Source organism: Salvia hispanica, chromosome 2 (assembly GCF_029641045.1).
Source record: "Salvia hispanica isolate PSC_SH4W2 chromosome 2, Shi_PSC_v1, whole genome shotgun sequence".
NCBI classification, from domain to species: domain Eukaryota; kingdom Viridiplantae; phylum Streptophyta; class Magnoliopsida; order Lamiales; family Lamiaceae; genus Salvia; species Salvia hispanica.
This window is the reverse complement of record NC_142693.1, coordinates 60763002-60789114: the sequence shown is the minus strand read 5'-3', so window position 1 is coordinate 60789114 and position 26113 is coordinate 60763002. Positions and strand designations below refer to the sequence as shown.

Genomic DNA, 26113 nt, shown 5'->3' with positions numbered 1-26113 from the left:
ACTTTAAAAAAATGACAATAACCAATTTTATTCATAGTCATGATACATCATTTTTACTATTATAGATACTTATCCAATATCTTTTATCAATAATAATATTAATCAATTTATGACCAATTTGATACTTTTGATTGGAAGTGAGGAGAGGGTTCACACATGTTTTCCTCCAAAAATGAACACATTCTAATTTCGAAATATATGGGTCAAGCACAACGTGTTAGATACGATTGATGATCAACAAAACAATTATATCCAATTAATAAAATTGCACGATGATCCTTCCAAACAGCACGCAACAAAATTGAACTTTATGAGCCACCAACCAATTTATGAATTGATATAATCTACCAACCAATTTATGAATTGATAAAATAGAATCTCGCCATTTCTTATTATTCATTACAACATAGCGACTTTTTATAGCACTCATTTTCTTATGACAAATTTACAACAGGAGTTTAGTTTGATTGCTTAGGCTACAATATAGTTAAGTACTTATTTAGATTATTATTTATGATTTTTATCATCTAAAGTCAGATTGATTCAAAAAATTCACTCTAATAAGGAAGGACTACGGTGGACCCTAAGTTGTAGATAAATTCATGTTTTTTTGACGTTTTCACCTACCAATATTCATTTTCCACCTGAATTATCCCACCTACCTCAACATTTTTATTGTAATAAGATTCTTAAATTAGACGTATCAAACAAAGGGGGGCATTGTCGGTCTAATAATGTAAATTAGATAAAAAAGAGAAAAAAGAATCATTTGTAGCCTATTTTACTGATGATTTGAATCTAACAAGAATCATTTCCCAGTCCACGTATACACATTTAGCCGCCATTTTCCCAAAGAAAGATTTCTTCTTACCCACCAGCTGTTTGATGGAAAAACAGTGGGTCCCAGAGAATGGACCCTAGTGGAAATATAGAAGTGCACATCAAGCTCAAAGCAAGATAGGTGATGCAAGACTTTGTTGCACCTCTTCATTATTGATTCATTTACTTAATTCTTGATTAATTGGTAAAATTGTCATTATTTTATTGGACGCTCCTATTTATAATTATAATTATTTGTTTCTGTTGGTTTGTCACTTATTTGGACCTTCTTCTTGCTGTTTCTTAATAAGTGTAATGTCTCCTCATTGGCTCCCACAAAAAATTCAATCTTTTTCTTCACCCGTTTCTTGAAAATTCTTGATGTGGGCTTTACTGCCCTGTTTTGAGCTGATTTTCATTTTTTTGGGGGGATGACTTATTCTCACCTAATAGTTGACTTTCAGATGGGCTACCTGAAAAAAGCAATCTTGATCTAAGATTCTTGTCTTGAGAGAGTGGGGATTGAAGAAAATAGGAGTGGTGTTATGTTGGGGTCTGGGATGAATCTGATCACCACAATTATTGGGTTTGGAATGAGTGCAACTTTCATTGTTTTTGTGTGCACTCGGCTGATTTGTGGGCGGCTCCGCCGCTTGGAGGCCCAGCAAATGTTGGATATTGATTCAAGAATCGATCTTGAGCTGGTATGCATCTGTTTTGCTGGTCTTTAGATTGAGTCTTGGCCTAATTACCTATGATCATTGCAATTTTGAATTCTTGATAATTTCCCTTGTGTTCTTGTACATGAATTCCACTAAGTGAATGTTTATGTTGAAGTTGTTTGGTTATACAGTTATGTGATTTCTAAGGTAGTGTGATTGCTTGATTTTTTTCTCCCCTTGCCTAGATGTATTTTTTTCTGTGAAATCTCTGGCTGTAAAATACATTGTCATTTTGTGCTGTTGTGATAGTAGTTGTGAAATTAGAGGCAATTAACCATATTGAAAATTGCATAAAAGAGTAAGTGAGGAGAAGAGATGTAAACAAATTACAAGTAGTAGATTGGTTAGTTGAAGCCTTTTCCATATGGATATGGCCTTGAGGTTTCTATCACCATTGCATTCTTGAAAATTCAATTTGTGGTTTTTGGCAGCCAGAGCATCGGATTAATGGCCTCGAACCAGTAATGGTTGCAGCAATCCCGACAATGAAGTTCAATCGCGAAGCATTCAGCTCGATGGAGAATACACAGTGAGTATCATACTATCATTGAATGGCTTGAATGAAATAGGTTGATTTTTGTTTAAACTGAATATATTGTGAAATTACAGATGCAGCATTTGTTTGTCTGAGTATCAAGAGAAAGAGGTGTTGAGAATTATGCCAAAATGTGGGCATAGTTTCCATCTATGCTGCATTGATGTTTGGCTAAGGAAGCAGTCCACCTGCCCCGTGTGCCGTCTCTCAGTGCAGGAGTCGATGGAGGCGCCTCCTCCGACCACGCCACAGTCCTCGGAGATCTCAGCCGAGTATTCGCAGCAGTGGCTGCTCCCCTATGCAGCAACCTCTAGATCAACATAGAAACTACTTTGCTTCACTACCTTCTTTTTTTTGGTTTCCCCTTTTTGATTCTGAAAAATTTGAATTTACAGAATGTAGAAGGGATTGATTGTAGATATGTTACATGATGGTGAGATTCATTGATTTATGGAAATATGTTAATATTACATTACATACATATCACTCTACTTTCTCATAATATTTATTAGTACTATATCCTAATCTTTATTTTAGACAGCAATTAACAAGATCATGTAAATGTTTATTTGTTTTTATAAAATTCATTCCCATTTTGTTACTTGTGGATAATCTTGATAAATTAAAAAAGCAATCTTTGATCGAGGTAACAATCTCAAGAATTTTCCATCAAGATCTGTTTCCATGCTCGGTGAAACACAGCACACACTCCACATGTTTGCGTAAATTCCCCACAGAAAAAAGGGGTATTTGGATCGCAGAATCAATCATGGGTTCGAGCGAGGAAATGCCGGAGGGCACGGTGAAGAACATTCTGGAGCAGGAGTCGCTCAAGTGGGTGTTCGTCGGTGGCAAAGGGGGAGTGGGGAAGACAACGTGCAGCTCAATCATGTCAATTCTGCTGGCCAACGTTAGACCCTCTGTGCTCATCATCTCCACCGACCCCGCCCATAACCTCAGCGATGCGTTCCAACAGAGGTTCACCAAGTCCCCTACTCTCGTTAACGGCTTCACAAACTTGTATGCAATGGTGGGGAAATTCTATTACCATCTGCATTTGTTTATGTTTTTGGATATTGCATTTTGATTTCAACGTGTTAAATGACCTTGGGATAGCATGCAGTGAAAAAAGTTTGGAGGTCTTTTAGTAAATTTTTTACTTTTGCAATGTTCACATTGTTTTCTTGATCCCTTCTCTGGATTGATGAATTAATGTTCATTTAACTGATTATGCTTTCAAATTTCTTGGAAATTGTTGTGATTGCTATTTCAATTTGGATATGTTGGTTGGAGCAAGTGGTGTGGAGTATATGCAGGTTTAAGTTTGAACTGAATGTATGCGCTGGCCTGGCCACGTATGTATGATGTTGTATCTAGTGATGTAGTTCTTTTGTCTTCTAGGAAGTTGATCCTAATGTGGAAAATGATGAACACCTTAGTTCAGATGGTACCGATGGGTTTATGTCGGACCTGACAAATTCAATCCCTGGAATCGATGAGGCTATGAGTTTTGGAGAAATGCTCAAGTAAGTCCGATGTCATGCTCGTGCTAAACTTTATATGCACATTTGCTGGCTAGTCACTTCTACAAATGCCTATATCTTCTTTTGCAATGTCAAAAGTAACAGCTTTTTTGGAGATAAACATTAGGAGTTATCTTCCAGTCCTATACTCCTATGGAAGTATAGCATTTCTTATTAATTATGTTGTATTACTACATCGATTTAAATTTCTTCATATTGATCTCATTACTGCTTCTTCAGTTTCGATCTGAACGGGGGTTATTTTATAAGGAACTATGGTTGCTTTGATCTCTACATTTAAATACTTGATTTCTGTTCACTGATCCATGTATATTTGTTCCATCATTCTTAATTGAATTGATGTTGAATTTGGATTTGGATTGCAGGCTAGTGCAGACTATGGATTATTCTGTCATAGTGTTTGATACAGCTCCGACTGGTCATACTCTTCGGTTGCTACAATTTCCATCGACATTAGAGAAAGGTCTTTCAAAGTTGATGAGTTTGAGGAATAAGTTTGGTGGAATGTTCACCCAGGTACAAGCTGATGACTTTTCAAAATATAATAGTAATTCAGAAAATATTTTTGAAGGTCTCACCATGAATTCTTGAGTAAATAGCAATACTGATGTAAGGGAAACATTTAATGAATTGGCTCTGGATAAAAAGCCTCTAGATAGTGCATAAAATCGATGATTACTGGGGATGAGATCTCGGTCTTTCATGCAGATGACTCGCATGTTTGGTGTTGAGAATGATTTTGGTGAAGATGACATATTGGGGAAGCTTGAAGGCATGAAAGATGTGATCGAACAAGTAAACAGACAGTTTAAGGATCCCGTAAGACCTCAAATGATTCTCTGTTGCTGTTTACTCCCGAGGTTTATTGATGTTACGAGGATGTATGAATGAGAAGTTCCTTCGTTCAACTTTACACATTAATAATCCGTTGAGTCTGTTTCTTGATTACTGCCTGGCAGGATTTGACTACTTTCATCTGTGTTTGCATTCCGGAGTTCCTGTCTCTGTACGAAACGGAACGGCTAGTTCAGGAGCTCACCAGATTCGAAATAGATACTCATAATATCGTTATTAACCAAGTAATCTTTGATGAAGAAGGTGAACTATTCATTTCCATTGTCAAGTATCAAATTGTTTATTTTGATCTATGTTGTATCTTTAACTTTTCAGCTGTTGAATCGAAATTGCTCAAAGCTAGAATGCAAATGCAACGGAAGTATCTTGATCAGTTCTATGTGTTGTACGACGACTTCAACATAACTAGGCTGCCGTTGCTGCCTCAGGAAGTATGTTATAATCGCATTGATGCTTTCGATGTAGTCCTACCACACCCCTCTCTCTCTAACTGATACTTGATGTTATTGAACAGGTTTGTGGAGTTCAGGCCTTGCAAGCTTTTTCAAAACATTTTTTAACACAATACGAAGCATCCCTTCAACGAGGGTCGATAGAGGAGGTGGAGCAGAGAGTATCGATCCTAAAAGGAAAGCTCCAAGAAGCTGAATCGGAACTTGAAATAGTTAAAAAAGGGAAACAGAAGGCTTGACTCCGGAATCATCTACTCCAGAAATTCTTTTTCCTATTTGATTTATTTTTATATTTTGTATCTGACCAGAAATTCACAGTTCCTTTTTATTCAATTGTCAACATTTACAGGCTTTCTATAAAAGAATTCTATTTCCATAATTCAGTTTGTCTAATTAATTGGCCCATGGGTTATATACAGCAATAGGGCTCCTCACTGTGTAGTGGAAGCTTCTCCATGTGAGTGAGCCCGATAGAACGAGAACCTGGTCGGACATAGGCTTCGCCTTCACCACGACTTTGAAGCTCTTTCTCTGCAGTGCCTTAGTGAAGGTGAGCGTGGCTGGTTTCACCACAATCTCCACCCCTGCCGGAGCTGTGATGGTGGCGTTGTAGACTGCCCGAGGCGTGCCAACGTTCACCACCTTCCGCTTGAAAACTCCCACGGTAGGTTCTTGCTTATTCTTGAGGGCTAGTTGCATACTTGGATAGTTGATGGCATCTTCACCATTTCCAGGAACCAGTTTCGAGCAGTTTATCGGTCCCTGACCAACTAAACTGCCGATGCCGGTTCCATTGTAGCCTTCACGACATAGAAACTGGACGTAAGACATGTCGTCCATGTCATACACCAGCCCGGGGCTGATTGCTCTAGTCGGGTTAACCTGCCCTGCCCCGTATGCGAACTCAGCATCCTTGTCCACTTTCGAGCTCATAGGCTTTGCTGCACAAGCTCAACTAAAGATCAGCTGACAAAATTTACCCGAGCCTAGATACTCGAAACCAGGGAGTGTTACTTACCGGTAGTCATGATGGCAGATCTGATGGCTGCTGGAGACCAGTTGGGGTGGAACGACTTCACATAGGCCGCAGCGCCTGCTACATGTGGGCACGCCATCGATGTACCGGACATGAAGTTGAACTTGGAATACTGAGTGTCGCCTTTCAGTCCGGTTAGCGATTTCAGAAGTGTGTATGATGCTAGGATGTCGATCCCAGGAGCTGTTATATCCGGCTGTTGGTATCGTTTTTCATCAGAGACCGAAACGTAAAAAAGATCAGTAAGAACTGGATGTAGTTGTTCCAATTTTATTACCTTGAGAAGATGCTTTGTTCCAAGATTGGGACCCCTTGAAGAAAATGAAGCTACAAAGGGAGCTGGGATCTTGATTTCCTCTGATCTGTGTATAACTGCAGATGGTGTTCTGCACAGAACAACAGATATATCAAGTATTGTCTCAGAAATCCAAGAATTTTGTTATAAACTATGAAGAAGGTGAGAATCTACTTTGTTGAATGAATGTAGTCATTGATTCTCTTCCCTGCAGAGGAATTAACCATGGACGCCGGAGCCATGAAGATCTGTGCAGCATCGAGAAAGGAGTCGCTCTCGATGAGGCTGCCAACGCCACCGAGGCCCTTGATGACAGAGTCAGTACCCCAAGAACCCAGTTTGCAGTAGACAAGCTTCCCCTTCACCTTGTTGGGATCCATGGAGTTTTCAAGGCAGTAGCGCGACTCCTCCTTCGTATCCGAGTTCTTTGCAGCATCCATCCCACTCGCGAGAGGGTACAGCTTCTGCCTTGGCTCGAACGTGCTTATCCCGACTCCCTAAATCAAGAAAACATCACTGTCCTTAGCCAGTGAATCAATGGGAGGTGGAATCCAAGGTGCAGACTTACCGATAGCGTGACTCCGTTTCCCAGCACGATGTTGCTCCTGAACTGCCGGTCCATCCCACTTGCCCCCACGGTGAAAAGCCAAGGCGCGTGGTTTGCAACAGTGCCATGGCTCGGCCCGTCATTGCCAGCCGAGGCCACCGTGAGGATCCCTTTCCTCATAGCATGGAAGGACCCCACTGCTATTGAGTCCGCGGTGTAGCTCCCGGTTACGCCTCCTATAGAGATGGATATCACGTCGACACCATCACTTATGGCGGACTCAAACGCAGCAAGGATGTCCGCATCAGAGCACCCGGAAGTGGCCCAACAGACTTTGTACATGGCCACCCGAGCATGGGGCACTGCACCGCGTGCAGTGCCCTGTGCAAAACCATCAAGGTTTGCATTGGGGACCGGGACTCCAGCTAGAGTGGACGATGTGTGGGTCCCATGCCCGTCCGTGTCCAAGGGCGATAGGACATCGTCCGGATCAGGCTTCTTGTCCAGCTTAAAATACTTTGCTCCAATAAGTTTGCTTCAGAGGTAAAAAACAGGGAATTTCTTTTAAACTACAACACATATCTATCTAGCTGATCTTGAAAATTGAAATAGATTTACTTGTTGCATCCTGAGAAGTTGGGTGCACAACCCCCTTTCCACTTTGCCGGTGGCGGGCCAAGGCCGTCGTCCTTGAAGCTGTCGGAATCTGGAGTAATTCCCGTGTCAAGCAGGCCAACGATGATATTGCTCTCGACTTTAGAGTTCCTTCTTGAGTTTGGAGTGAGGCCAACGAATTCCCACGACTTCGTTGTGTGTAGTTTACGGTATCTATTGGGTAAAATCGACACCACTTCTTCCATATCTGAAGTATTTTCCCCCATCATATATGATGATCAGCTGATCACACACCGATACACACAAAAATCACATAAACATTACATACTTGATAGCTTTCTGGCTTCATCTTGAGACAGCTTTGCAGCAAATGCATTGAAGACTTTGGTGTAGCTATACACAAGGGACTCCGAAGCATCGTTCTCACTACACAAAATCAAAGAGACGAACACTCAAAATCGCGCCTTTTTGCATAGTCTCTTGGCCTACAAGAAGATGGAGATGCAGGAATGGTAACAAACCTTTCCTTCAATGAAGAGAGGACACTGAGGTGTGTCTCGAGCAATCTCTCGCCCGAGGCTTCGTCCCTCAAGAAAACAATGTACATGTCCTGAAAAAATCACATCAAACATCATATTCAGAGTACTGAAAACTGATTAATTAGACAGAGTTGCTCACATTCTCTTTTGCAGCTACGACTACGCTTGCAAAGACGAGGTAGAGTAAGAGAAGAGGCGAACGAAGGCGGCTGTTGTTCGACATCAGAAGAGGAACATGTGTGTGCATGTAATCTGACAAGAATTGTTGTGACATATAAATAGGATGCAAGTGAAGAAGGCATTGGGGGAGAAGAAGAAACAATGCTTCCCATGAATGGTATGAATAGATAATATCATCAGACTTTAGCTTAACTCTTTAGTCTATGCTGTAGGATATGAATTGGGAAATCTTACAAGGAAAATATGAGCATTATGGGACGTTAAATCATGTCTGAAAATGATTTGGGATAATTTTATTTTTTGGTTAGACTTGGGTGATAATTCAGTACAACCTTAACTTGTATTTATGGCTACTGTTTACCTTGATTCACCTGGACTTTGCACCAACTATTTAACTTAATTATAGGAAATCTTTGTGTTACACTTTACATTTTTGCCTTTATTTTTACTAGTTACAAAATGATCAAAATGTGTTCACTCAACTACTGCATTCCACACATGGAAAATTGAAATCACGTCTCACTTTCGATAATCTCTCTTTAGTATAAATAACTCCATTTGGAGTTTATGATTAATTTTCAAACATATTTTTTAAAATTAATAATTGAATTTTAGTATTGATTTCAAGTTTAGTTCTCAAGTCCGAAATTTGGACTCATTCCATTTGCATCTCCAATGCTCAATAGAGAGGAATAAACTACTAATCGAGCTAGACATTTCACATTCAGCCGAAACAGACATTTTCTATATATTAAATTCAAACAAAAATATGAATGTGCCATTTAACTAATCTTGATAGCTGAAGTAGATCAGTAAAATTATAGTGGTGGAGCTAGACATTTCAAGTTGGGACCCACTATGTAGCCGTGAGTGCGACGTTTTTTTGTATATTTTAAATCCCAATTGAGGAATATAGAATGAGTATGAATGGTAACTTAATTGTCTATTTTGATCCATGAGTATGTATGACCACAAGAATTGCTTGGATTGAAATGCAAGAGAATAGCCCCTTTGATTTCATAAGTAGCAAAGCTGAAAACAGTGAAGCTACCTTCAAGTTTTGAAAGTGCTATAAATTAATACATAAACCGTGTTTTACTTTGCCGGAAGCAAGCTTCCTTCCCATTTTTCTAGTTACCTACTCATATTTAAATTCAACTAGTGCTTCTCAATTCAAACTTATATCGTCTAAATTCAAACTATTTTTTTCAAATTTCCACCTATTTTTGTTTCAATCGCTTCACAATTTTATAACCAAAAATAGTCACTATATTAAGATATGAAAACAAACAAATAATATAAGTCCAAATCGTCAGCTACAATCCAAAAATCATAATTCATGATATTAATTGTTCATCATCAATAATTCGTAATTCACAAATCACAATTATCAATCAATTGCACCATTCTTCATTTAATTATTCCTTCTATATAAACTAGATGTAGTCCTTTTGGGCTAACATTGCTCTTTTTGGGCTCCATTTCCACTATAATACTATACTCCTCAATCTCTATGCTGTTGTGGTTGTGTACGGATAAAGGTTTTTATGTTAATGAAAGGAACAAATATCATTTTATTTTCAATCAATGTCATGATTTTTGATATTCCTTCCATCCCAAGACATTCACGTTCCTTTAGTATAATTTATCCAATTAAGATGTCTTTTTTCCAAAATTAAAATAAAATTTATCTCTTACTCCTATCTTCAATAACATATTTAAGAGTAAAGGCCAAATGTGGTCCCTAACATATGATCGTTTTATCAATTTGGTCCTTAACATTATCATTTTGATTATTTGGTCTCTCACAAATAAACTCGGACCCGAATCGGTCCCCACTTAACAGAACCGTCAAAAAATAGACGGTGATTGCAATTTGACTATATTAAATTACTAATGGTAATTAATTATACCTAATTATAATTCTTAATTCCTATTAAATTACAAATTATTCATTTTATTTTGCAACTGATACTATCTTTTTTTCAAATTTGCTAATAGGAAAAGAATTATAATTATGTATAATTAATTACCATTAGTAATTTAATATAGTCAAATTGCGTCATCGTCTATTTTTTGACGGTTATGTTAAGTGAGGACCGATTTGGGTCCGAGTTTATTTGTGAGGGACCAAATAATCAAAAAGACAATGTTAAGGACTAAATTGATAAAACGACCATATGTTAGGGACCACATTTGACCTTTACTCAACATTTAATTAGCATAGTTTTTCACTACTTTAATAAACACCTAACATTACTTAAAATCTTGTGTCACGAATGTGACAATTTTGAATATGATGAAGTGAGTGTAACCTAACTCATTATCCAAATATATGAATTGGGTAGACCTACATATACCATATTTTGCATAAAATTACATTAACTATAGTAGGAAATTAGATTTTTTAACTGTAAATTTCAATTTTAATATTATTAGATTAAATTAATAAATATAGAGTGTGTTCCATATACATTTTGCACGGTATTAGAATAGCAAATGTGCGTCGCACATGTACATTTACGAATAACATTGTATATTGTTAACAATATTGCTTAAATAACATTTTATATAATGTTCTTACGTTTTTTAAAAAATTATTTGATATAATATGAATATAATGATGTCACCACTTTCAGGGTTTAGGGTATTCTTTGCAACTTATGTCGTCGTTCCTGTATTCCATCTATTATTACTAGTCCAAGTCAAAATATTCCTATTGAATCATGACCTAACAAATTAAATCAATATATCTACTAGTGTATGCATAAATTAAATTCAATACAACAAAACACATATATATTCAATACTCCTACACATAATTAATGATAGTGGTAAATTACATTCAAAACCCATTTCAGACCATATGTTCATGTCAATCAGAACCACAAAATCATGCCTAACATTTGCATCAAAGTGTATGTTATGTCACATACAAGTTTAAATTATCTGAACTTTACAAAGTTTCTTGATCACTAAAATCAAAGCCCAACTTCACATAGTAATAGTTTTGAGGCATATTAATTCTTGAAATTAAGACAGAACATATATTCATCAAAAGGATTAGAAGGTGGATGGAACTAAACCAATATCAAAGTGTCCATCCTTGGACCATATTATTATCAACAGCCATCCTTGTAGGAGCAGATGGCCCTTCTCCAAGATTATAGTGATGATACCTGTCACAAAATATTTATTTCTTTCTTTCAATTTTATTTTATTATCTTGGCAAAAAGATAATAATAGAAGTGGGGTTTGAAATAGTACTATTATTAAGATGTTGACATACCCTATTTGCAGAAAAGGCTCTGGCTCCATTTGCATTGGATTGGAAGCTTGTATTTGGAGTGGAAAACTACTGGCTTCAGATGAAGTAAGCGTCCATGGTAAGGGAAGGGCTCTCAGGCCTTGTCGCTCCGCGTCGAGCTTCAAATTCCAAAGATCGTGAATTATTTTGAATTAGTAATAAGTCTCCTTTTCGGATAATTATATATTCATAAGTCTTTTGATTTTAGGCATTAACCACTCGACCGTTAAGCTAACACATATAGAGAAAGTTTGCAAAAATGTTTGTTTTTAATTAAATGAAAAGTTTGCATATAAAATATACTATTACCGATGACATTTCTAGAGAAATCTTGATCTTAAGCTGCTTGTTCATGTCTCCCAGTTCACGTTCCTGCAAGAATTTGATTATATTAATAATGTGAATTATGTTTGAAAATGTAATTATTTTATTCTTTTATTTTGGTATCTACTGGTTAGATTTTTCAAATATACAATAGTTTAATATATGCTGTTAAAAAATGTTTATTTTAGCAATTAAGCACATCATTTATTAACATCTCCAAACATGTACTGATTGTTAAATAAAAGTAATATACCTTTCTGCGAAGCTCTTCCATTTGTTCCATCAATATCTGCGTCTGCAGACAATTTCAAGCTTGTTAGTACAATATTATTGAAAGTACTAGTTAAATATGAGAATTATGAATTTATTTCTAATTCATTTATCTATCTTAATCATTCCTATTTATTTTTAAGATTAATATAAGAAACTATGATAAAAATTTGATTTCCTTAAGTAAAATGTCAATGAATATTTTTTGACATCTATATACATTACGTAAAGCAAATTTCTCAAGATAAGAAAAATTAAAATGTGAATCCTATACCTTCCTTAGCCTGGCCTGAGAAAGAGCCCCTTCAAGCTGTTTTTCAAGATTCTGTAACTCCTTAATACTCAGAGGGCCAAGATCTTCTCCAAGCAAGTGCCTTTTTAGCCATCAAACAATACATGTCAAATTATACTAGCATCTAAACATGTAGTACTACAAAAACATTCACAACTTTATCAAGAATGTAATTTGCTTGATGAAACTCTAATAAATAGTACAAAAATTTTAAAAATCAATTATCAAGAAACCTTTGTGTGCGTTGAAGGGATTCATACTTGGCCTTCAATTTAGAGACCTCATGGTACCAGCTCTGTAGATGTGATCACCAAAAACAAACCATTAACATTAACAAGACTTAAATATGGCTAAATTAACTAAATTAGTTAATTAATTAATTAATTAAAACCTGTGCTTCTGTTTCAGTAGGATTGTCTTGAGGATTAAAGCAGCAACGGTGGTAACGCTCAAGGGTCTTTGCTATGCTGCAAAAGTACTAAAGTTTAATTCTCTGTAAAATCAATAAATCAAATTTCTTATGACCTTTCCCTCAATAGAAGAAGAAGAAGAAGAAGAAACTCATATCAGATATACTATTGTTTTTTTTCAGACAATTCCAATTTTTAGGGATCTAACTAAAGAAAAAAAATGTATGAGGCCTGACAGTCTTCAACACCAATCAGTTTAGAGATAAGTAACAGTTCTTGAACGAATCAAAAATTAATTAAGATCCAAGTTAAGAGAGACAGATATGAGAAACATAAGAGTAGGATGGGAAAGTGTGGCAAATAAAAAGCAAAAAATAATGAAAAATCACCAAAACCAAATAATGACATAGTACAATTTGGGTTGTAAGAGAATTTTACCTCAATGATTTTTGTACTAGGTAAAGATTGAATCTTGGGTCAAAAGAGGTGAGAAAAACTTGCAACAAACAAAAAAACACCACAGCAGAAAACACTACAAGAATCTTCACCCTCTCCAAAGAAAAAAAAAAAGAAGGGTTTCACCAATTTGGTTGCTACAGTTTTCTCTTCTTTAAAAGCCTGAATTTCAGATGACCCAAAAAAACCTAAAAAAAATGTGAAACTTTCATCAAAAAAATGATGGAACTGCCCAGAAACACAGCCTAATGTTTCCCCTTAAAAAATGCAACAATTCAAATGCATTTTTCACCATTTCTTTTCTCTCTCTCCCTCTTTCAAGAATTGGTGTACGGTAGTCAAAAAAAGGCTTTATTCAACAATTAAACTAAAAGATCTAAGGATGTAAAGAAAAGAAGACAAAAACTGAAACTTGCCCCACTAATATAAAATAGACATTGATGAACCATTAAAGATGCAGAGAGAGAGATAAGAGGAGAGAGAATTTAAACCCTAGATCTTGCACGGAGGTCCGAGAGGTGTTCCAAAACCTCGTCAGTTTTTTATTATTGGGAATCCCAGAACAGTATGAAACGTGTCGATTGCAAAACTAGCATCGCCATTTTTGACAAACAAAAAGCAAAAAACTAAATAAAAATTCAATCTTGAGAAACGATGGTAAAAACCCAAATCCCCAAAACAAAAAAGTTTCAATCTTGAAACTAAAAACTACTGCAAGAACGTGTTTAATCAAAAAAAGAAACAATCTTGCATGTTTTTTAAGGCTGTCCGAAGAAAACAAAGCCAAAATGTAAAAAAAATACTAACACATTTGTGTAAACACATGAACAGTTGACAAAGAATTACCTAGTACTACCAAACTCATAGAGCTTTCCTCTGCTGGAGAAAATGATGAGGGCGACCTCGGCATCGCAGAGAACAGAGAGCTCATAGGCTTTCTTGAGCAGCCCATTTCTCCTCTTGGAAAAGGTGACTTGTCTGTTGATTTTGTTCTCAATTCTCTTCAACTCCACTCTCCCTCTCCCCATTTTTTTCTCTCTCTGTCTGATTCAGTGTGTGTGTGTGTGTGTGTATGGGGTGTGGGGATGTGTTAATTATAAAGAGGTAGGGTGTGTCTGAAAATTCCTTGCCTTCATAAATACACATGAACATGTAGTTCTTGGATTTTTCATGTTGCAAGAAAATGGTGGAGGCAAAATTCTTTTAATTTTTCATCATTTTTGGCACCTTTTACCCAAAACATATTAATTTTACTGCTCCTTTTATTCTATATCTACTGTACTGGAAAACCTAACTGAAGACTTAAATTGTCTTGTGCGACAGTGGTTTTCTTGGGTAAACATTCATTTCATCCCACGCGCTTACCATTGCTTCTTGAGTAATGTAGTGTGTACTACTCATATCCCTACTAAAGACCCATGTTGACTAAAAAATTGTTTAATTTTATGGAAAAAATTTGATAAAAAAGTTATTGGAAATATGGACTATACTTTTATATACACTACTTAGTTTTATATAACAACTTAAGTAGAATTAGTTAGTGTAGTATCAGTTCATTTACTGAAAATAATACTCCAGTTAAGTTTAACATTTATTAGGGACGGTCTAAATAAAGAAATATTACATGAGATATTTAACGGGGAGCAGAGGGAGTAACTTTTTTAATGTGATAATATTGCTCAATAGGTGTGTGATCAAATACTAACTGATTTACAGTAATAACTAATATCAATGTTGTATGTTAAAAATATCGACACAGAGACATAAGTTTATCAATCATAAATTTATCAATCTTCTTGTGCTGATAAACTTATATCTATGTGTTGATATTTAAATTTTACATGTTGTATTGATATAATTATATCTTTGTGTTGATATTTTTAATACACAGAATTGAAAGTTATTAGTTATTACTGTAAATTAGTTAGCGCATTAGCACAACCCTTGCTCAATATAATTGTAACGCCCCGCTTTTTCGAACCCTAATTTTTTGTGACGTGGAAATTTTTTGCATTAAATGCTTTTAATGCTATGATATGTGGAATTAATTGATGAGTGATTTATTGCAATATTTCTTGAGACCTAATTGCGATTTTGAGTTGAGATTTAGTTGAATGGTCAACTTGTTGAATATGTGACGTGGCTATTGAAAAATCAATATTGTGGAAAATATGACGTGGCCGTGGAATGGTCAAAGTCATTTGAAAATGTGAAGTGGAGATGATTTTCGAAAAATTTGGATATTTTGATGTGGGAGGAAATAATATTTGTGGTGAATTATTTGCCTAAGGGATGAGTGAGAATTTAATAGGAGCATTTTTTTAAGTATGTGGAATTTTCGACTCTCCTATTTATGGGAAAGAAATCCTATTTTTCTTGGATTTAATTATTGCTTGGGATAATTATCCAAATTAAATCCAAAGTCCGGATATTCCTATTTATTCCATGAAAAATTCGAAACCCCTATTATTTCTTGGAGATTTTCGAAATCTCCTATATTATGGGAGAAGGGATTATTTTATTTTATTATTTGATCCCTTATTGATTCTCTTCCATAATTAAATTCAAATATCCTAGCATATCTTTTCAAATCTAAGAAGATCTTACCATATCCTCATTAAGTTAGGATTTAAATTAAATTCCTTATAAGGAATTAAAAGTCACGCCTAGTACCATGTTTTGGGGAGTATTTTTATTATTATTCTTGCTCCGTGATATTTTATTCTACTCCGTAAAATATTCAAATTTAAAATCAAAAGCTATTAAAATAGCTTGAAATTCGAAAACCCCCTATTTCTCAACTATTTTAACGCCACTCCCCAACAAATCTCTCCCAAATCTTTATTTATTTAATTATTGGAGTATATCTTGCACTCTATAAATAAGAGGAGAGAAATCAAAACCCTAGCACTACAGAAAACCGCCCCCACTCTCTTCACGTCAATCTCTCTTTCTCTCCCACTCTCTCAAGTTTTTCTTTTATCTTTCTCCATTAATTCTTCATCTTTTGGAGAAGAATTGAAGCTGCAATTCATGAATTCATTGAAGAATCAAGATTCTACTTGTTTCTACCGTTTGTTTTTGCAAGAAAAGGTACTTCTAATCTCTACCGATTAATCGGTGTTCTTGAGTCCACATGCATTTAGAATGAGTGAAGGAGGATTTTAATCGGTGAAATTGGATGCATGAATGCATGTGTTGGTGTGACCGTGTGTGTGTGTGTGTGTGTGCACGCCTCGGTAGGCGTGTACGTGTGGTTGTGTGTGTGTGCGTGTGTTGTGTGTGGGAAGCACTCATGCGTGACACGATTTGATGAAAGATCGGGAGTTGTTGTGTGAATAAAAACGATATGATAATCGTACTTTGATTTTGATTGGTGATTTTGAAAATAATCGAAGGGAAAAGGGAAACGTGAGATCATGCATAATTTTAATCCATGATTTGAGACTTATTTGAAAAATATGAACTAAAGGTGATAGTTCGCGTTCCCGGTGGAATATCAAGAAGAAGTGCATTTTTGTTGAACTCGAAGGAAATCGAGGTGGACTTTATTCTAAACTCTCTTCTATGTGCAAATTTATGATGTTGGAGAAATAAGGGTGGATTGAACTGTTATGCCATGCCTATAAATTATTTTGGATATTGTGATTGTCTGATGCCTAGATTGTGAGTACGCTCCATTAGGCTACAGCGGCTATAAAAACGAATTCGGGTCTGAGTAGGGCCGCAAACCCTATCAGGCTAGTGTACACGGGGGGATCGGGAGCCGTCCTTGCTAGTCGGCCGGTCTCGTGGACGAAAAGTGTGGCCACACTTTCGTCGCACTATAAAATGATGATTGATGAGAAAATGGGAGGTTTTATTTGACTGGCCAGTCCATGATATATTTTTGTGATACTCGATGCTTATCTTTAAATAAATGCAAAACCTCGAGTTCACTATGGTAAGGGTGGCATAACTATAAAATGTTTTGGCATGAGGCCACTGAGTATGTTGAAAATACTCAGCCCTGCATGTGTTTTCCCTATGTGCAGGTTGAGCGGCGATGGGCGGTCGGTGGTGTTGAGAAGATTGAATCGAATAAAATGGATGTTTGAAACTATAAGTGTAGTCGTGTCTTCATACATGGCTCCGCTTTCTCTTGAAATGCTTCTGCTGAATATTTTTGGAAAACTTATTATCTTTGGTTGTGGTGAACTTAAATTCTTTGTTTTGGAATGAGGGGAATTATTGCGTTTTGTTGGAATTAGGCTAAACCTTTGACTTTTGAGCCTATTCTATTTAGTCTTGATTCTCGTAAGTTAGCCGTTGACTTATTGCCTTGATCTTCATTAATTGCTAGGGTAAATCTCTTTAATTGAAACCCTAGTCTTTGTTCTTGTTGCATTTAAGTTCGCCTAAGTAGCAGTCGCCACAATTATTATACCCTAGAAATGTCGGGCTGTTACAATAATTAATTGTATTTTCAGGGGAATGAAGTATACAATACTTAACTAATTAACAAGATCGAGGTTGGCATTGGATCGGTGAAGAATTTAATTATAAGTTGTTTATGTATTGGGACATCCATGATGCAGTCCCTTTTCGATGTGATGCACAAGGGCGGTAATATAGAGCCATATGATGATGGGGATGTTGTTGTTGTCTTAATCAGACCAATATCAAAAAACGCAACAAAATTTATCACACAGTAATTTTTTATTGTTTATCGAAGGTTCAACCAATCCATCAAGTTGTGGAGGAAGTACATATGCAGAGAACGTGAAGTCGCCGCATACACCTTGTCTGAGCAGAATACTTTAGACGATTCCGCCTCGCCATTCATGACGCATTCATTGCTAAATGTTTGAAGGGGCCGACAATGCAAGATTGCCTGTTCAATATGAATGGAACACGACACAACATAACTTTTCGACATACTCACAACATCGACTATGTGCACTAGGCTTGGAAGAATTGTCCCGCGGCAACGAAAATAATTTAATCTTAAGGAAGTGTTTGTGAGCTGATCTCCACTGGCTAGGTCTTCATGGTCGTCATACAAAGGTGATTGATCCCCCCTTGTGACACTTCAATTCAATTAGGTCACATCATTGCATAGTTTAGGTCCCATGCCCCTCTTTATCATTATTACTACTACTTATTCACATCAATGACATGACTATACCTTGGAGTATACATGTGTGTATATTAGTATATATGTATATATATATATATATTCCTTCGATTGGTGTATTGTGATTCCATAAAGTGTAGACTGCGTTGCTATTAGAGTGATGGAGTCATATGATAAAAATGATAAATAATTGATATACTACCTCCATTTTTTTAAAATAGGAAAGTTTGAAACAACACGAGTTTTAATACACAATTTGGTAAAATAAGAGAGGGGAAAAAAATAGGTAAAGTATGAGAGATGGAGAGAAAACTTGATAAAGTAAGATAGAGAAAACAAATAATGAAATTAATGTTAGTGGATGATGAGGTCCACTTTATTATGGGTGTAAAAATTTCTTAAAGTGAAAAGTTTAAAAGTTACTATTTATAAGAAACAGACTTAAAAGAAAAGAATTGCTATTTTCAAAAATCGAAGGGAATATTAAAAATAATAAATAGTTAATAGAGTCCACTAATAAAACTAAAACATTATTTGGAAGTATCAAAATGAAACTATTTCTTGGGAGGATTGAAGTATATATACACGCACACTGAACTTTTTTGGAAACAAAATTTCAATTCTAACTCTCATCCCTTTTATTTATAAAATCATAAATTATCATCACATTATTCAAAAACATATGGTGTAGTATGAAAAATGCATTTTTTCTTAAAATATGGAATTTTAAAATAGAAAATAGAGTGGCCTCAACCTCAAACATTAATGCTTCTGTCCAACCAATGCTTTTCATTACCATGTCCTTAACTCCACCACGCGCTGCAATGGCTCGTGCTCAACTTTCTACTATGGGAGTAGGCCCCACAAATACAATTACCACCGTTTAAATAAAAAATATTAAAAAAAGTGAGAGTGTAAAGAAAACGATTCTTAATAAACATGCATATTGGGTAAGAATATGAATTTTGGTACTTTCTCCGTCCGCTATTAGGAGTCTCAATTAAATTCGACACGAATTTTAAGAAATAGAAGAGAATGTGAATGAGAAAAGATAGTAGAATATGAAGCCCATTTTTTATATACTTCATTAGTTTTATAATATAATGTGAGTGGAATGAGTTAGTGGAAAGTGATGTGTACCTACCATTTATAGTAAAAGTGAACCGGGATTTCTAATGGCGGACGGACTAAAATAGTAAATCGGGACTTCTAAGCGGACAGAGGGATTCTGAGAATGTGGAATTTTGATGAACCAACTTTTTTTCGATTTCTAATTTTAATTTATAGGTTACTCGCATCTTCGGATAGGAAAACAACCAATGTCGTCATGAGAAGTAAGCGTGAAGAAATGTGGCCTCATCGCGTGCACAACTTTCAGTTTGATTTTTCTTGCATGATAGACTAAACACAAAGGAAGAGGCTATTCAGATTTTGTTACTAAAGAGTTGAAAATGAGTTTTGCGTCTTGTGTAAAGAGGAATTTGAAAGAATTCGCCATGTCAATTTTGGATACAGGATATGTAGAATCTCGCCTTTTGCTTGCCTAACGATCCGATACCTTCCTTCCTTACACGAATGAATGCGCCGTTCACAAAATTTGACAAGAAAGTTTGGAGCTTCTCTTGTATGTAATCTTATAGTCCATCCAATGATACATTGGGATATGTCTTATCTTAGAGACCTATCTTAATTAATGGGCTTGTGTTAGATTGTTTCAACCTAGCACGACCCTATATAGTACTCCACCCGTCTCATAAAAATATATACATTTTTCATTTCTATTCGTCCATAAAAATATGTGTATTCCATTTTTTAAAAGTTATAATTAATTTAATAATGTAGGTTCCACTATCCACTAACACTACATTAACTACAATTCTCCTTCTCTCTCTTACTTTACCATACCATTCTCGTGTTCTCTCTTACTGTATTAATTTTGTCTTAATTCCCGTGTCATCTTTATTATCCATATTTTTATGGGACGGAGGGAGTATAATATATGTGTTCCCTAATATATATTCAACCCAATTTTGATTTGAAACATATATAACTAATTCATTAGGTACTAAGGTTAAACTCAAAAGTATACACTAAATATTAATGATAGCAATCGAGGACTTACACATACAAATATACAATTAATGATACAACATATCAATGATAACCATGTAATATAGTTTTGTATTTTGGAAAGAAAAAATAAGGGAAAATAATGCTTTTATGGTCATTTAGTTTTACTCCTTCAAGTGAGGCAAGATAGGGTTTAATAGGTCTTCATTTTTAGCAAAATTGATTATTGCAAGAGAATAAATAATATTTAATAGGAGGACCACAATTTTAAAAAACTTCGGAAAAAAGGGACACATGAATAGGTTAGTACTATATTACAGCTATGCTCTTTGAATTTTGTCAATATTAGCTGAGACTTGGGTGTCATAGATATATAGTCCTTAAGATTTATTTTGAAATCAAATGTAACTCTAATTCATAAGTACACCACATTTTTAGATTATTATCAAATTGTGATTAAAACAAAACTCAATCTTAATGTAATTGGCCTGTCAATTTTAGATAATACAAAAGACATTTTTAGATTGGTAGGTCATGATATCTAAAATAACTAAAAAAAATTCCATGTAATAAAATATTGTCCTCCGTGTTTTAGTTCTATGTTCTGCAGTAAGATTGGGTTTTTCAAATATCACAAACCATATCATACTTATATAAATATATAAACTCCAATACACTACAAAATTAGGAGCCAAGTCAATATATATCCCACTTTTAGATAAGCACAAATACAAATATTCCATGTAGGGGACGAAATATATTTTCTACTTCATTTGTCTTAAACTTAATGAAATGACAAATCAAAGTTAAACTGATGTTGAAGCTCATTTAGTCCCCATTCCTCACTAAGTACATTCATGAAAGTATGAAACAATCCACATTAGACAAACTAAATTTTACTACAAAGAGATTCAAATAGGTAAGAGGTTGCAATAGTAAACAATCAAGAAATAGAAATTCAAAAGGTATGCAGTAGACACATTTTGTTAAGCACACATGATGGAGAGAGAGTTGGTTGTTTAGTAAGTGGAGGTAGTTAAGGCTTTCCATTTATGGAAACACATTAATAGGGCCAAGTTGGTAATATTTCTGCCTTATTACCATTTATAGGCAAGCCTTTCTTATCACCTGAGCTTTCACGTCTCAAGATGCCGCCCTATTCGTACTATCAATGGGGTCCACCATAACCATCTTTACTTTAACTTTAATCCGATTTAATTATGGTACTACTACTATTAACTATTCATTAATATTATTCATTATCTTGTTGTAATTTTGTTTTTTATTGGTTTTATTTTTATTTCTAATGTTGCATTGATCTAGATTTATTTTGTTCATCCATTTTTGGCTTGAGCATTTATCATTCATCCAGAATTCATTATCTTTTGCATATCATTTTTACCATAGAATTTTGTTAGATTATGTTTATATTTTTATTTTTTTAGATATACCATTATACTAAGTACTATTTTTTTGTATTTCAACTAAGAATGTTATATACAATCTAACATTTTAGATTAATACAGGTAATATTTTACTCTCATATTTATAATTTTTGTTTTAGTATGATTATTTTTGTACGCCAAAGCATATTGGTGATGAGACTTGCCTCTTAATATAATTTTGGTTTTAATAGAGATGTAAGTATTTCTCATGTCCCAAGGTAATTGAAATGTTTTTGGGGCACGAAATATAAGAAATTGATGTTTGAAGGATAGAATTGAGAGAATAAAGTAGAAGAAAAAATATATTAATATGAGAAAAAGAAAGAATAAAATAGGAGAAAAAATAAAAATTTTGTCAAAAAATGACTCAACTATCTTGGGGATTATCCAAAAAGATGAATTACGACTCAACTATATTAGAATAAAGGGAATACTTTAAAAGATTAATTACTAGTAGTGGAGTATATTATATTTTAAAAATAAAATGTTTTTTTTTTTGGATTTGTCCCATTAAAATTGAAATGTATCCTAAAATTGAAAAATCTCTATCTCTATTTTTTCATCTATGTTACTTTACTCTCTCTTCATTAACTTACAAAATAATACTCGCAACATTTGCTTTTCGGCACGAGATTTTATGTAGGGTTGTTTTATTAGTTAATGAAGAGAGAGTAAAATAAGAGAGAAGAAAAGTAGAGAGAGTATTGTTTCCATTTTTAGAAACGTTTCATTTTTAATGGGACAGACCAAAAAGAAAAACGTTTCATTTCTAATGGAACAAAGGGAGTATTATATAAAAATCCGTGTCAATTCTCAAATGTTGCATATTTAATGAGACGGAGGGAGTGGACGGATCGAGTACTAGTAATACTTTTACATATGTATAGGGATGTCAATCGGGCTAAACCGTTGGGGTTCGGGCCAGCCCACTCGGGTCACCGGGCTATTTGGGTGCGGGCCATTCGGGTTATGAATTTTTCGGGTCATAAATTTTCAACCCTAACCCTAACCCTAACCCGTCGGGTTTTGGGCTAACCCATCGGGCTATTCGGGCCTAAACGCTTTCGAAAATAATCTCTTGTATCAAAATTTTCTTCTATAAAATGATTTTAAATTTTAGATACTTTTTTCTTTTTAGTTTAGAATCATATAAAATCTTCAAATTTTCATAGTTTTCTTCAATAATAATTGAAAAGAAGTCTTTCACCTCGATCAACTACAATATAAATTAAAGCTTCTGTTCGTGATATTATTATGACATTATTCGTAATTAATTCTTTATGAAAATTAAAAATCATATCTTACATGAATCATTATTAAAATGATAAATATATTAAGATTTTGATGGGTGACTTTGGTGGTGGTAAAACACTAGTGGAGATGATGAGACGGTGCAATAATGAGTTGAGGTAGAACTTGAAAGTTGATATTGTGGGATCGAGTGAAAACGTTTAGAATGAAGATTGAATAAGACTAATGATTATGTAGAATGAAGATTGAGAATTCAAAAATATAAAAAAACCCCTAAAACTTAATATTTTATAATTAAACCTCACAACCCATCGGGCCGACCCGCAACTCGTTCGGGCCAACCCGTTTAACCTGCCAACCCATTAGGGCCAACCCGTTTAGCCCGTTTTGTATTCGGGTAATAAAATTACAACCCTAACCCGCTTATATTACCGGGTTGTTCGAGTCGGCCCACTGATTTTGGGTTGAATTGACATTCCTACGTGTGCAGGAGTATTTTTATAATTTAACACGAATTGAAATAAGAGAAAAAGTTAATCAAGTTGTGATTGTGAAGATGCGAAGATGGTGAGGGATAAGATGGCTAAAGGCTGCTCCTTTTAATCTACTCTGCAATAATTTTAATACATTAAGAAGTGAAGGCCCCTTTGCAAAATATTTAGACGGTCATTGACCATTGGGTATCACATTTATAAAACTCTGAAAACTGCATTTTTACGGATATCTTAAAAATAATTTAATTTGACAGTTTGATAAAAAAAAATATTACTATTATTAATATTACCTTCCCCGATACGATTCGACGTGGACAATCAAAACGTCATTCACAATTATACAAACATGCGCAATGTTGCTATTACTACAGTACACCCACCGTCCAACAAAAGAGGTCACGCTTTCCTTTTTAGTTTATTCCACAAAAGATGTTACATTTTTATTTTTAAAAATTTTTTTCTCTCACGTTAATATAAAAATTATATTTTCTCTCACTATCTAATACACAAAACAAAACCTCCTCAAATCCTGTGTCATCCCATAAATGTGACGATCTTTTGTAATTTCCAATATTAAGATTTAGCTCACAATTTCATTTGTGTTAAAAACTCATACTCCCCTCTGTCCCACGCTATTATAAACTCGTATTGCAGTTTGGGAGTCATTTCTTTTTTATTAAAAATGCTAAAACAATGGGACAAAATCAAATATTAGTCGTACTGAATTATGTGATTTGTCATAGGTTTTAAGTTGTTTATAACTCTCTCATTTACATAACACCTTCATTTAAACACAGATAATAACAACGATATAATCCATCCAACCAAATTCACTAAACTGTATACTAAAATTTCATTTGGCTGCAAACTTTTGCAGCAATCTACTCGAAACAACTGGGAAAATCATGACATCCAATTTGAGAAGTAAGGAGAACTATCCAACCAAACTTCATCTTGTGATGGTCATGACGACGGATGCTCGATACATCCCGCAGACTAAGCTACTCATCCGGAATCTGCGAAAGCAAAGGCTTACCTGTGAAGAAGGCATCCAAATTCCCACAAATGAGTTGGTACAATCCTTCCATCGACTCCTCAGTGAGCACAGCATTGTGAGGCGACAGCACAACATTGTTGAGCTGGTAAAGCTCCGGAGAAGGACGAGGTTCGTGCTCAAACACATCCAGGCCAGCACCAGCAATCTCTCCCCGGAGCAGGCAAGCCACCAGCTCCTTCTCATCAATGACAGCACCTCGTGCAATGTTTACAATAACCCCGTCCTTACCCAGTGCCAGCATGACCTCCCGGTTGACCAAGTGGTGCGTTTGCTCGGTCAATGAGCAGCACAGGACAAGAACGTTGCAGTTTGATGCTAGTTCGTGGATGGTGGAATAAGATGTGTATGACACAAACGGCTTCTTCTTCCTCGAGTAGTAGGATATGCCACACCCGAATGCTTTGAGCCTCTTTGCTACCTCGAAACCTATGCTTCCTAACCCCACGATTCCGACTCGCTTGCCTCCCAACTATAATCATACTTGCAAACACAACACTGCATTACTAAGATCTAAGCACAACAACATTTGTGAAGATAGAATGTAAGATACTATTCTCATTTCTTGATATAGATATCTATGCAGCACCAACATTTAAAAACACAAAATTCATGCCACAAATTGATCCATAAATCTAGGATAATTCTCTTCACCCTTCACCATCAAACTACACATTCATTTGTTACCTAAAACACATCATTCCCTAATCAAGTTATCCCCAATTCATCTTCACTTGAATTCATAAAAGTTTTATCATAATATTTTTCAATTTAGACAATATGAGTGAAAAAAACCAAATAATTTCTGCTGATAAATTTGTAATCAATTAATTTTTATTTTTTGGCTGAAAAAGGGTTAACCTTGAATCCGAGAGGGAAGTCTGGTTTGTTAGGCCAAAGGCCATTTTTGACGAAGCGATTTCCGGCGCTCACTTTCCGAAGGACATCGATGAGCAGCCCTACCGCGAGATCAGCCACGTCGGGGGAGAAGAAATTGCCGGCGTAGGCGACGGCGATGCCACGGCGGCGGCACTCAGTAAGATCTATGTGGTTGAGGCCGGCGCTGGAAGTGACGACAAGGCGCAGCGAGGGTAAATTGGCGAGAACGGCGGCGGATAAGGAGAAATCGCCGCTGCATATGGCGGCCTGAGTGCTGCGGGCCCGGGAAGCTAGGAATTGTGGCAATGGTTCCTCGGATTCCCATGGCCTTAAAAATCGGAATCTGGAGCTGAATTGTTGGTCGTATAATGCGAAAACGACCGGCGGGCCCAGGACTACGATTTCCGGCAACTGCTCATCGCCGGAGCCCATCGGTATACAGATAGTAGTAGTAATTTACTCACTTGGAAAAATCCGATAATGTAATTTTATATTCACAGATACTCTAATATTCCTCCTACTTTATTGTTTTTTGTTTTATTGTAAACACGAGGAAAATTTTAGAGTTTGTTTAGTCGATTTTGGATGCAAAAATACACACAATAC

The 26113-nt window shown here is 35.5% G+C and overlaps 5 protein-coding genes across 5 annotated transcripts; 2 read left to right on the top strand and 3 right to left on the bottom strand.

Moving 5' to 3' along the window:
* The first annotated feature begins 994 nt into the window (after positions 1 to 994).
* On the top strand, positions 995 to 2557 carry LOC125200784 (E3 ubiquitin-protein ligase ATL41-like). Its single transcript, XM_048098550.2, has 3 exons — positions 995 to 1523; positions 1973 to 2070; positions 2151 to 2557. Exons 1-3 carry the CDS (start codon positions 1365 to 1367, stop codon positions 2398 to 2400), a joined length of 507 nt encoding a protein of 168 aa, XP_047954507.1. The 5' UTR covers positions 995 to 1364; the 3' UTR covers positions 2401 to 2557.
* Positions 2558 to 2657: 100 nt separating this feature from the next.
* On the top strand, positions 2658 to 5166 carry LOC125200782 (ATPase GET3A-like). The gene is made up of 7 exons (XM_048098547.2): positions 2658 to 3106; positions 3478 to 3602; positions 3986 to 4136; positions 4329 to 4439; positions 4580 to 4718; positions 4791 to 4906; positions 4990 to 5166. Exons 1-7 carry the CDS (start codon positions 2846 to 2848, stop codon positions 5164 to 5166), a joined length of 1080 nt encoding a protein of 359 aa, XP_047954504.2. The 5' UTR covers positions 2658 to 2845.
* A 62-nt stretch (positions 5167 to 5228) lies between these two features.
* XSP1 (xylem serine peptidase 1) lies at positions 5229 to 8233 on the bottom strand. Its single transcript, XM_048098546.1, has 9 exons — positions 8099 to 8233; positions 7942 to 8030; positions 7749 to 7846; positions 7424 to 7667; positions 6827 to 7340; positions 6433 to 6755; positions 6241 to 6349; positions 5946 to 6159; positions 5229 to 5868 (listed from the first exon to the last, which is right to left on the bottom strand). The coding sequence occupies exons 1-9, from the start codon at positions 8231 to 8233 to the stop codon at positions 5321 to 5323; spliced, it is 2274 nt and encodes a 757-aa protein (XP_047954503.1). The 3' UTR covers positions 5229 to 5320.
* Positions 8234 to 10937: 2704 nt separating this feature from the next.
* LOC125200783 (agamous-like MADS-box protein MADS3) lies at positions 10938 to 14350 on the bottom strand. The gene is made up of 8 exons (XM_048098549.2): positions 14045 to 14350; positions 12724 to 12799; positions 12566 to 12627; positions 12315 to 12414; positions 12024 to 12065; positions 11756 to 11818; positions 11429 to 11565; positions 10938 to 11318 (listed from the first exon to the last, which is right to left on the bottom strand). The coding sequence occupies exons 1-8, from the start codon at positions 14224 to 14226 to the stop codon at positions 11231 to 11233; spliced, it is 750 nt and encodes a 249-aa protein (XP_047954506.1). The 5' UTR covers positions 14227 to 14350; the 3' UTR covers positions 10938 to 11230.
* A 9993-nt stretch (positions 14351 to 24343) lies between these two features.
* Positions 24344 to 26031, bottom strand: LOC125208496 (phenylpyruvate reductase-like). The gene is made up of 2 exons (XM_048108133.2): positions 25490 to 26031; positions 24344 to 25100 (listed from the first exon to the last, which is right to left on the bottom strand). The coding sequence occupies exons 1-2, from the start codon at positions 25937 to 25939 to the stop codon at positions 24576 to 24578; spliced, it is 975 nt and encodes a 324-aa protein (XP_047964090.1). The 5' UTR covers positions 25940 to 26031; the 3' UTR covers positions 24344 to 24575.
* Between the last annotated feature and the right edge of the window lie 82 nt (positions 26032 to 26113).